The sequence below is a fragment of the Python bivittatus genome, unplaced genomic scaffold (genome assembly GCF_059951505.1).
Source record: "Python bivittatus isolate LINGU-HERP-01145 unplaced genomic scaffold, Pbiv_v1 ctg000020_np1212, whole genome shotgun sequence".
In the NCBI taxonomy this organism is placed as follows: Eukaryota; Metazoa; Chordata; class Lepidosauria; order Squamata; family Pythonidae; genus Python; species Python bivittatus.
Window position 1 is genome coordinate 44125482 of NW_028277030.1, and position 12864 is coordinate 44138345.

At 35.2% G+C, this 12864-nt stretch overlaps 1 protein-coding gene across 7 annotated transcripts in view; it reads right to left on the bottom strand.

Annotated features, from left to right (window-relative positions):
- COL12A1 (collagen type XII alpha 1 chain) overlaps positions 1-12864 on the bottom strand; it is a 145920-nt gene that overhangs the window by 34398 nt on the left and 98658 nt on the right. For all 7 annotated transcript variants that reach the window (XM_007426960.3, XM_007426961.3, XM_007426962.3 and 4 more), the window contains 10 exons: positions 11092-11221; positions 9836-9955; positions 9428-9574; positions 7691-7807; positions 5822-5968; positions 4628-4702; positions 4098-4237; positions 3417-3540; positions 3111-3254; positions 338-502 (listed from right to left, as the gene is read on the bottom strand). In XM_007426960.3, coding sequence (XP_007427022.2) covers positions 338-502; positions 3111-3254; positions 3417-3540; positions 4098-4237; positions 4628-4702; positions 5822-5968; positions 7691-7807; positions 9428-9574; positions 9836-9955; positions 11092-11221 — 1309 coding nt within the window. The remainder of the gene's footprint in view (positions 1-337; positions 503-3110; positions 3255-3416; positions 3541-4097; positions 4238-4627; positions 4703-5821; positions 5969-7690; positions 7808-9427; positions 9575-9835; positions 9956-11091; positions 11222-12864) is intronic.

Sequence of the window (12864 nt, forward strand, 5' to 3'; positions counted from 1 at the left end):
ATGCTCATTTTAGGAAAACAGCAAGTTGCCTTCTAAAGAGTCAGAGCTTTAGTTCAGCAACCTCCAAATTTTCTACAATGAGCATTAGTGATTTTCCACAGTTTTGTATTAGAATCATTCCAAGCTCTACCTGGATTCGCAAGGGATATATCTGAGAACTCTTGTAGGCAAAGCATGCATTCCACCACTGACTCTTCCATTTTGATTATATAACAGTGAGGAAAAATATTTATTTTTTCCTTAATAAAATAGTAGGTATGTTATAATATGATGTACACTGGATTAAATATGTCAACCCATCCTGAAAAAAAGATTACAGGAATACTATTTTACTTACTTGAGGTAGCTGTCTCACAAACAAACGTAATAAGGTTATCCTCAATCTTTTCAAAAGCATCAAAGTCGTCAACTATAAAGACATGACGTTCACTTGGCTGGCTTGCAATTTTGGCCAGTTCATGGTAATCAACATCAGCGACACCAATAACAAATACACTGAAACCTGCAAAGACAATATTGGTTGAAATAATATGAACATAGGATTGTTTCTCCAAGTTCTTTTAAAGAAATATGCTCAGTGACCCACCATATTAGGGCAACAACCTGATACTGCCCAGGTATTTGGGGGTTGTAGCTCTCAGAAGTCTCAGGTAGGAAGTCAGGGAGTTGCATTACCGATATATCTACTGAGTGCCAGTTTGAAGAACACTGTTAGAATGAATATGTGAAGTGAAACTAAACTGTATCTGTACATTTACATTTATGTTGTAAATTATCTTGCTACAGCGGGAAATCAGAGATCTATTCAAAAGAAGGAAAAAGCTTTCACTTATAGGTATGTTTACACTGAAGAAAGAAACAGGATAATGTATAGAAATTTTAAACTGAAACTATTAATAGTTTCTTTAATCGTTAGAATATGATTAAGATCTTACAACATATTTATTAAAGAAAAAAATGTTGAATAATGGAAATGATTTAAAAAACCATTTTGGGTTGCCAAAGATCAGTTAACAAAACTGAGAAATGAAAAATATCCTACCTTCACCCTGTACATTACTTTAAATCTAATTTTTTGTTTTTTATTTTATATTCAGCCTATTTTTTCAGGTTCTCCTGATTTCTCTTTCTCAGATAGCTGATATTGCCTACAGGTTCTCTCCTAGAATTTATCTATATTTCCTTTGTTAGTAAGTTTTGGGCAATCTTATCCTCTTAACAAAGCTTGCCTATTATTTCTTTGCCTCTCTCCTCTGAAAATAAGCACTGACTCATTGGGCACATTAAAAATATAACTGAAGATTAACTTAAAAAAAAAAGAACCTTACTTTGTCTTTATATATCCTTCCTTGCATGTAAGCCAGCTTTGAGGAGGGCCATGCTAATGAAAGATACTTTAACTGAATTCTGAAACATTTCAGAAAAATGGCCTTCCTGGTTCTAGCCTCTAATTTGAAGAATATGAGAGTTCTCACACAATCAGAGAAAAGCAAATAGCAGATCTGGCCATTATCCAAATAAAATATGGTGGAAACTGGGCCTCCTACCTAAAAGGGAGAACTCCCCAGCCCATTGAATAGCATGAGAAAGAGGTGCAAGAATTTGAAATTGGATCTCACTATAAATAGGACCTGCATTTGATACACAACAGTCACTGGAATTCTTTCACAATAGCTTTTTATATATATATATAAATTGTAATATCTTTTTTGTCAAACATTCTGGGAAAGTAATTTAAAAGCAATATAAACTATCATTTATTTATCATATATTAAATATGTCATAAATAACAAATATTATTTATCATATTTATATAGCCCCCTACATCACATAAAGTGCACCCTCCTTCTTTTGCTTGTTGTAGAATTTTACTGAGGGGGAGGACCATATTGTGAACAATTTAAGGAAGAATTTCTTTAATTTCAGTGTAACCAACCTTCCATTTTCATGTGTGACAGAAAGGAGGGGTGTAAAACTCTTGATGATGTAAAGGATTATGATTAATATGAAAGGAAACTGTAAGCACAGACAGTCCAATAGAGATGATGAACACTTAACAGCTGAAATTCGTTATTAAGATAAGTAGGTACCTAATCTGCAGAAGTTGGGGATAAGGAATTTATGGTCCTTTGGATGTCGCTAAACTATATCTATTATTCCTCTCTATCACCCATGCTTGTTAGAGGATACAAGGACATGTCAGGCAGCATTATCTGTTGGGTTAAGTTCTCTACAACAGGCACAGACCTGTTTTTGCTCTGATGTAAAACAGTAAATGCAGATACCAGAAAGATTACATTACAGTGAAAGAAATGCATAATTCATTTTTCATTTGAAATATAGAGAGTGATCTATGGTAAAAAAATGAGATAGAAAATTGTTTGAAATGATAAAATATATTTGAAATGACTTTTTTTTCCAATCCCACTAGAAGTTGCAATAGTTGGTAGATTTATATCCTGTCTTTCATTCAGGAGCTCAAACCATAATATTCCTCCCTCCCATTTTTCTCAGAATAAAAATCCTGTGAAGTTGGTTGGGCTAAGACAGTGTGTGTGTTCAGGCTGGTGGGTTCTGCAGAATTTGAGAGCTGTGGCAATAAACATACAGATACAGTTACATTAAAGATATCCAGTACATTGCTAAGCCTTTGCACCATTTAGTAATCAATCCTAAAAGAACTAGCACATAAATAAGTTTTCACTAAGATTTGTGTTCTGTACTTTGCTTGCCAAATGGAGAAAAGTCTTGGAGTTCTGTTCACTGCCACTGACTAAAGCAAAGGATTATGGCTTTAAAAATCACATACATTATAAGACCAGTATCGCCACACACAGGAGGTCTGGCACTTCTCTGATAACAACTATCTCATTCTCAAATTGGAGTGGGCTCCACTACACATCTTAAGTTGGGGTGGGTGAGTGGTGGAAATATGTACAGAGATAGGCAGTATTTCAAGTACTCTGAACAATGCACTACTTCAGGCACAAATGGCTATGAAGCACTTACAATCTGTACCTATTCCAACCATCCATGATACAGAATCTGATATTTGATGAAGTTTGCAGAATTATGCTCCCATTAAATCCTGTCACCCAAATATGGCTTACCAGACTGCTGTATGATAGCTGCAGCTTTCATCACTTCATCTTGTGACCGACCATCTGTTACGACAACAAGGACCTTGGGAACTCCTTTCCTCATGCCTCTGTCCCATGTAAGTACCTTGTCTTTGATAAATGCAAGTGCCTTTCCTGTGAATCAAAAAAGAGCTTTATTTAGGTGATTCACCTAAAACCATTAGCTTAGAGGGGGGAAACTAACACTAGAATAAATTCTAAATTAAAACCTATGCAGTAATAATATGAAAAATCCCTATTTCTTGAAATGAATATTCAGCAGTTCTATTAAATTACCTGTTCGTGTGTTCCCTCCTCTGTACTGAATATACTGAAGTGCTCCCAGGGCCTGTGCCTTATCGCCATATGTGTTCAGATTGAACTCAGATTTTGGATCATCACTGTATTGCACAAAGGAAACCTAAAATGAAAAACAGAAAATGTAATGTTATATTGTTAAAGAAAATACTATTCAACAGCACATATTCTATAATCTTATATGTCTTAAACACATGTAAATCTTATATATAAATATCTTATATATATGTGTATGTGTGTGTGTGTATATACACACACACACATACACACTGTATATATATATGTGTATATATATATATATATATATATATATATATACTGTGTGTGTATATATATACACACACATCTTATATATACATCTTATCCATACATCTTATATAAAAATCATATATAAACATATACAAGCACATACTTTTTATTATCATTAATTACAGGTTTTTAAAGATTTGCCTGACTTTGTTTTTTAATTGGTCTGTCATTTAGAGAATTTTTGTTATAAGACTATTTAAAAATAGTTAAAGAAGAAAAAGGAAAGGAAGAGGGAAGATGTGAAAAGGCTCCTCAAACTGCCATATTATAACTACACTATTCATGTGAAAGATATCATACAGAAAATAAACAAAACAATTTCTCTTGCTTAATATTTAAAAATTGACTAACCTGAATTCCAGCAGGATTTATTAGGTCAAATGCACCAATCGTGTTGAAAACAAATTTCACTACTTTGTTGAAATTTTCATCTCCAATACTCCAGGAAGCATCAGTCAAGAAGACTATATCAGCTTTGGCACCCTTACATACTAAAACATACATTGGATTCAGAAGTCACTCAAAAGATGCAGCACAGTAAAAAAAAAAAGATGTTGTAATTGGAATTATCAAACTTTTCAATGTGATATGCTATCCAAAAGGTTTTTGAAAAACATTATTCTCTATTTGGATTTATAAAAAAGACATTAAGACACTTATGTGCACCAAATATGTGCACAGAACAAAAGATAAAATACCAACTTGTATGTGTAGATACACAGAAAATAGTGAAAGATTAAATGCCGTGTTAAGCAGAACTTACTTCATTTTACAAGCTATGATTACTCTTAATTATAGTACTTTAAATCCACATAAAGCTTCAGAACTCTCAATCCCCAACAGTTTTCAGATCTTATAGACATCTAAAAACAAACACTTACCATCACGTGCAGGTGGGATTGTTGGAGGTGGAGGTGGCGTAGGGGGTTCAGTTGGAGGTTCAGTTGGCTTGATTACTAAAGGAAATCAATTAAAATATTTTGCATTTTCTTAACTTGGTGAGTAACATGAGCAGAGCAAAACTATAGTAAACTGCTCACTTGGCTGATCAGTTGTTAGAAGTTTACCAACATGTTCCAGCAAAAGTTGGATCCTCCTGTCACCCTAGCTATAGCTCAAACGTGTCTCAGTGACTTTGAAGTCCTGCCACCGTGGCCACTTACTACCAGCATTATTGTTTCCCTGGAACACCTGTTGAGGATGAAGCATGTACATTGCTGAATACTCCCTCCTGCTCCCTCTGTGCCCATTCTCCATATCTCTTTCCCTGATGGACAGGTCACAAGCATAGGGGATGGATGCAACATAAAGCAGGAGGGAGCACCTCTGATGTTCTCACAACCCATCCTTCTTGCCCATGACTTCTGAGTGGATTGCACTTTCATGCTGCTGTGTTTGCAATGTTGCCTTAAAGATAACATGTAATGAACTCATATCTATAAATGTAACTATTCTGCCCTGCAAAAAAGGTGAGGAATGGGGAGAGGTTAAGAAGTATCAAACATCTGATTGCAGTAAGGCACAACAGACATAAGTAGTAAGGACTGCTGTCTCTTCTCAGACTAATGCCACATGCTACGCAGCTTTACTGAGAAGAAATTGACACTAAGCTCATGAGATTCAAGGCACGTTGCACAAAATTACTGACCAAATGTCACCTGCACTAGGACAAGTATTGCATTGTAGGCCACGGTTTGTTAAATATCCCATGGTGGCTTCATTTAAGTACAATACTGTATTAGGCATGATGGGTGGTTTGCATATCTTACAAAGTCCTAAAATTCCCAGGTATGACTTAGCCTTATGCATGAGCCAGGCTATTTTGTCTGGCAGGCAGAATGTGAAGACTGGAATCCAACTGTTTTCTGAAATCCTGGCAGTATGGCTAGTCACATAAAATACATATATTTTTCAATTCATGAATGAAGGGAAGTTAGGTTCTCTGAAAAATAGAGTTTTACTAAATCAATGATATATTCAGGGAAAAATGCTTTAATTATATTCTTTCAAGATTCTCTCAAGTTGTTTTGGTTTTGTTGTTGTTGTTATTGCCGTTCTTGTCATCTTGGACTTACATGTGTGTTCTTTTGTAGACACTGGAGGTCCTTCAAGATTTGGAGTCTGTACAAAGACAGTAGCATTATACTCAGTATCAGGTGAAAGCCCAGTGAAACAGTGACTGGTTTCTGATCCACGCACTGTTATTTCTTGACCTCTAGATCCTGTAAGCAGGTAAAAATAAGAATGCTTAATTTGTAGGAACTTACATATACAGTATATCCCTGTTTGTAAGCAGTATGCAGTAATACACATCACAAAGAAGTGAAATTGTTACCAAGTGAAATTATTACCAACTCTACTGCAGGGTGTTTTGTTTCTGTTTTAATCTTCTAAAACTCTTGGAAGAAACCATGGAGCATCTGGCCTACAGGCTGGTGAATAGCACTGCCAGGATATGAGAAAGAAAAGATGTGGAATAGCTAATCTCTCACAACAGCACACAGGGGAAGAATTGCTTCGCAAGCAATATTCTTCCTTAAGATGCAGGGTAGTTAAATTTAATACTTGTTTTCATCTGCTTCAGAGTTCCTCAATGCTCATACGAACCTCCTCTTTCCAAAATAAAATAGGAGATAAAAATACTTTCTAGCCTTGTAACATATTCTGTTTGTACAACTATGTTTCAAAATTATTTATTCATATCATGCAACATATAGAAGCATTATTTGCAGTAACAAGTTCACATTGATTAATTACTGAAGTGTAATATTAAGGAGAATTATAAATGAAGGACCATCTGGGGCAAAATATGTTCAAATCAGGTATATAAGATGTATAATAATCTGATATCTTATTGGGAGATATAGATGATTCCCGCAGAATATAGAAAGAAAGTAAAAAGAATCCACAGTTTAAGAAATGTCCACTGGAGCACAAGAGTATTCTTCCACTGCCAAAAATAGATAATTTCCTTGGAACCCTTGGCCAGTGTGAAGCATTCAAGCTTTGTGCTGTCTTTCTCTCCAGCTCCCAACCTAGCCAAGAGTTCCAGAGTGGTTCACCTCTCTGAGCCTGAACCTTAATTAAAGACAGCTTTCTGGCTAAGGGCATCCATCCACAGAAGAAGCAGAAAAGGGATTTGTCAAGCATGGGGTATCATCGTCGTCGTCGTCATCATCATCATCATCTGCATACCATAGCGTGGCATAGCATAGCATAGCATATCACATCATATCTCATATCATCAAAGACAAAAGGAAAGTTAAAAAAAATAGATCTATTCCTAAGAAGGTTAGGACAATATGTAGAAGTTACCCTGCTTGGCAGGCAATGTGTTGACACCAGTATATGTTAGATACAGTTTTGGCCAGGTTTATTTATTTATTTACTAAATGTATATTTCTATTCAAAGGAGAACTCCAGTCAGAAACAAAAGATAAGGAATAATTTTTTTAAAAAATCAGGGGAATATCTGCTAATCAAATATAATTAAAAATACAAAGGACCCATTATCAATTGTTTACCAGGACTTATAAAAGTAAGGATTTATAAACAGATTTATAAAAGTAAGGATTTATAAAATAAGAGAGAGTACTTATTAGCACTCTGCAGATTTCAGTTCCCTCCCTGGTCCTCACTACTTATTGTTATCAGTAGTTGAAAATGCACATTTTGAATAATCATGGAAAGTTCAGAAAAGCAGCAGGGATATAAAGGAAGCACCCTGAAGAAAAAGGTCCTGCAGCTGAAATAATGCTATTTTTTGCTGGAAACAGCAATCCTCCATATTTATTTAATGACATTATTTATAACAACTCCAATCCATACAGACTTGAGTGGTGAACAATGTAATTCAGATATGCCGAATAATTAAAAAGGATCAATAAATAGTCTGTAAATTAGTTGTGACATGTAACCAATATTTCACCTAAAACTATAGTTACCATCAGCTGGATTTAGCTTCAGTCTGTAAGAAGTGGCTGACCGATGAGCTGCCCATTTGATACAGAAAGTGTCCCATCCCACGTTATAACTTGTTACGTCTGTAACATTCAAGTACACTATGGAGAATATAAGCAAAAAGTTCCATTAAGCACATGGAGGCAAACTAAATAAGCTCTGCAATTATGACCAATCATGTTAAGTCATTCAGCACTAGGGTTACCAGATGTCTGGCAAAAAGAGAACATGTCCTCCTTTTTGTCCTCATGTCCTCAGTCTGACGGCATAGTCTTAAAATCAAATATTGTCTGGATTTTTGAATATCTACAAGCTATCTCTTCCTGAGCAGGTTTTCTCTGCAGCCGTGTTTGCTAATGCAACAAGATCTGCTCTGTGACCTTCATTAGTTGATTAGAACCCTCCCTCCCCGCTGCCTGAAGCTGACTAGAACTTAATCAGTTTCATTATAATTATAATTTATTATTTATTGAATTTATATGCCACCCATCTCCCCCAGAGGCTTTTGCCTCCTATCTGCTCTAGCATATTCTTGCCATTGAAAGTCTTTCTGATGCTGGAAAAAGTAGTTTCATATACATGTAGGCCTAAGGGTTTTTTGTTGTTGTTGTTGTTGCAGCTGCCAAGAAAGTTAAACAGTCAGTGTGTCCTCCCCCCGCCCATTTATCCTCCTTTCCTATTGTCTGTGTCCTCCTTTGCTTATTCAGATATCTGGTAATCCTATTCAGCACTGATCAGGAGATAATGATTAGGAACATTTTATAATACTGCAAAAAGTGAGACAAAGCTTTATTCAGACAAACTATTATAGATTTCATCTGATCATGATTTACAAGTTTATTTATATTCAGGCAAACACAAACATGATGTAAAGCAGAGCTACAGGCAAAGGGCTATATGCAATGACATCAGGCAATGCAGGAATCAGAGCTGATTCAAAAATGGACAGTGAGACTGCACTCTTCTTTTTCAGAAAAAACATTTGCTTGAAATCCCAACACATGAAAATTCCACCATTAATCCTCAACAAGTTAGAATGCTTTACAGATCTTCCTTATTACATAGCATTGAAACTGAACTTGTTACTGAATATTCAGCCAAAATGGAGATGTACTGAGACATTTATATTCAAATATATATTTATATTTCACCCATTATATTTTATAAGCTTTAAAATCTTAGAAATATGCATAAATATAATACATTAACAATCATTGGGGGAGGGGTTGCTACTCTCAGCACCTTCCACAGGAGCGCAAGAAGAGGCAGGATAAAAGCAGCTTCATGGCATAAGGCCTGCACCTTTCATATGTGTGTTCTGACTCCACATGCATGCACAAATGGGGCAGAAGTCATTCAGAGGTCACTGCTTTGGTCATTCTGATGAAAGCAGCAAGCTCCTGCAGATGCCCACTGCTATCATACATTTATATGAAGGACACTGGGGTGTAATATTCCCTGTACAGAGAAGTTTCAAGAAAATTGGCATCTTTCACACCATTAAACACAGAGACAATAGCACGATGTTTAAATACCCCATAGTGACCTAGGGATTGAACACTTCTTGGATAATGGCATGTTCCCTGAAAGCCCAACATAATAGGGCACTTATTCAAATGTATCTTTTCTACAGAGCAGGCAAGCTCTAAGAGATCAAGCTTCCTTGTTGAAATCATTTCAATTCTCACATCAGTATTAACATATAGGGAAAAAAAGCTTACATGTAGTGCCTTGATCAACCAAGGGTTCGCTAATTCCAGACTCATACTGAGCATATACTTGCACATCGTAAGGAGTACTAGGCAATAAGTTGTGTAAAGTATATGAAGTCATCTCTCCAACGAATACCTCCATGGGCTCATCCGAACCTTAGAAGAAAAAAATATGGAAAAGAATGTTAATGTGCAGTCCTATATATTAACATAAAGAGATGCCTTATAATGAGCCAGATGATTGGCATTCAATGGAGAATCCCTATTTTGCTGACAGCAATTCTCTGGGAATTTAAGTAGAGGCCTCTCTTATAAAATCATAGCAAGGCCTGTTTTGATACCAGTTTTTGAAAGGTGCTGAAAATTCAGTCTCAAAGCCATACTTGCATGTTTGCAGTCCAGCATGTGCAGTCTTACCTACAGGTTTATACACAATTTTGTATCCTAGAACAGGAGATGGGACAGGATCCCAGGCCACTCTGAATCGAGTATACCATTCATCAGAAATACGTATATTCTGAGGAGAAAGCAGTCCAACTAAAAACAAAAGAATTAAATGTATAAAGTTAGGGAAAAAGGCATCTGATAAACTGTAATGCCAAGTCTATGTTTTTTTTTACTTCTTTCAAAATTTTCTTTTCCTCTGAAATCTTTAAAATGGCTCATTATTATTTTATTATTTTCCCAAGCTGCAGGAACTAAATGGATCCAATCTAAACTCTTTTTAAGAGTTATTCTCTCACTTTATTTTTATTGTTTGATTTGTGTTTAATTCTTTAGGCAGAGTGGTTAGGTTCATGGTTTGACACATGCAGAAAAGGAGCGTACAATAGTTGCTGATAGAGTCAAATATCCAATCTGTAAGGCTGAGATTTCCATACCAAAATAAATAAAATTAATTTATGATTTTGGAGCCTAAATTAAAACTGAAGCCTTTGAGTACTATCATATTATTAAAATCATCTTTAGAAAATTCCGATGGTGTGCATAGGGAATAATTTACCTTGGGCTGAGAGTACCTAGAGAAATAACTCAGATTATTTAATTGAATTTAAATATATTGGTATTAGAAACAGCAAGAGATTTAGCTACATGTGCCTTGCTTAAATTGGGTATTGGGAATAAAATTAATAATTTAAATATGAATGTTTCACCACAAGTAATTTGTATCATATATGGCATTTGTTTAAATATTTTTAATATGTATTTTCAGAAATGTAATGGATAGTTTCATACCTAATAGAAGTGAATATGTGTAGCTCAGGGTTGAACTGTAGAGTCCTTGGGGTTCTCTGAGCTTGGCTGTTTTCTTGCAAATGTTTCGTTACCTGGCTAGGTAACATCTTCAGTGCACTGAAGATGTTACCTATTTGGGTAATGAAACATTTGCAAGAAAACAGCCAAGCTCAGAGAACCCCAAGGACTCCACTGTTTCAGATCTATACTTCCTCCAGTATACTATGTAAGACATTTTTTTCAACTTGGGGTGACAAATGGCAAATTTTGCCTACAGTAACTAGGCTTTACAGAGCTAGTTAAGTTAGTTTGGAGGAGTAATTTGAAGCAGTCCTTTTCTTTTTTCTTTACAGACATTAAGCTCTCCTTCATTGTTGGCTGAAATTTATTATTTGAAATCCAAAAGAGCACTGAGATAACAATTATATCAAATATACCTGTTTTTCCATTTCCTGTCACTTGTCCACCATCTCCATCATCATAAACTGCTACAACTGTAATTTTATAAGGTGTATCTGACTGCAAAGGCTGTAGCAATACGTTGTTTCTTCTTCCAGGCACTGTTGTCTAAAACAAAATGCAAGCAGGCAAGTATTGTGCATTTAACAGAGTAGTAACTATAAATAATTTACCAATCACACAAGTCGTAGTATACAAACAGACTGCACCAAACAAGAATATATACTTTTATTTTGGTCCACCCATCACACTTACCCACATGTTGGGTAGTTTGGTCTATGTCTACTGTTAGTGTATATATTGAATTGGATAGTTTAACATCCAGTAAGATGTTAAACAGTAAGAATCATCCAAAGATGGAAGTAGATACAGCCTCAAACTCGAAGATTAAAATGTAGTTCAGTAATTCATATTTATTTTATTTAGGAGATTCTATACTGCCTTAATCACTGTGGACTGTAAGTTGATCACAGTTCAATAATACAACACAATACAACAATGCAATAATATCTTCTTATTCCCCCCAGATTGACCCCAGATTGGCCATTAATGTTTTTCCTTCAAAGTGACTGAAATTCTATAGTAAAACAGAGACAAACATTTTATACTACACCAGTATATTTTTCCTCAAGTATAATACTAAGACATAGCAAGCTTACTCAGAAATAAGCAATAATTATAAGCAACTACAACACATTTTTATGGACTGAGAATTTTTTCCACAGAAGTGAACAGAATTTATACCATTAACCTCCCTATGGGGAAATAATTTGGCTAAACTATATCAGCAAAGTTGGGCTGCTAAATTAGAAGTAGGAAGTTATAAACTGTAAAAAATATTGGAAGAATGTCCAAAAGAAAAATTGAGAGCCAAAACCCATTACTGCTACTTGTGTTTATACTAAGACAGATATATAATGGTCATTAGAAATGAATGGCAATCAACTGAGATTATCCTTCCATTCAGGTGGATAGAATTGGCTTGTACAAATATGTATCCTCCCCTTCTTGATCACCTGTGCACAGATTACAAAAGTAATCCCTGACTATATTTTCTGCTCTTGAGCTGACTATATATTAGCGTTATTTAAACCCACTGATTTCAATCAATTTGCATGTTAACGGAGCTTAAATATACCTTATATTTAAGCTACTCTGTACAGACAAAGGTGAGTAAGATAAAGTTATCTTGCTAAGGAACCACTACTTTTAATTCATAACCTGACAGCAAAGAAATGAAGAACCTCCTTGTAACAGCCTAACTCATGTGCTTATTTTTTCTGGACAGAGTCTGTTTGCTCTTATGGTAGAGATGGAAGTATATTCTGTTTTTAAAAGAAAACATACCCATAGTGAGAAAAGTAAGCTTACAGACTTTTTTTTTTTTGCTAAGTAGTGCATACTGAATGAATAGCGCACATATGAGCAAGAGGCCACAATTTGTTTACAATTCATGGTGAAATGTACCTATGCAACAGGCAGATTAAAATGTACACATAGTAGGTTGGATATAGACCTTTTAAATCCAGTTAAATCACAGGAACAAGCAAGCCATGACTAACAATACTATTTATTTCAATGAGTCTACTCTAAATGTGATGAAGTCTAGCCTAATGGCTGCAGCAGTGCAAGATATATTTCTAATAGTTTTATTTCAGAGGAGGAAATAGTTTTGCCTTTTCCAGTAAGTAGTCTGAAATACTACTAAGGCTTGTAAAATTAGCTTCACCAGAGAACATGAAGACTGAAGA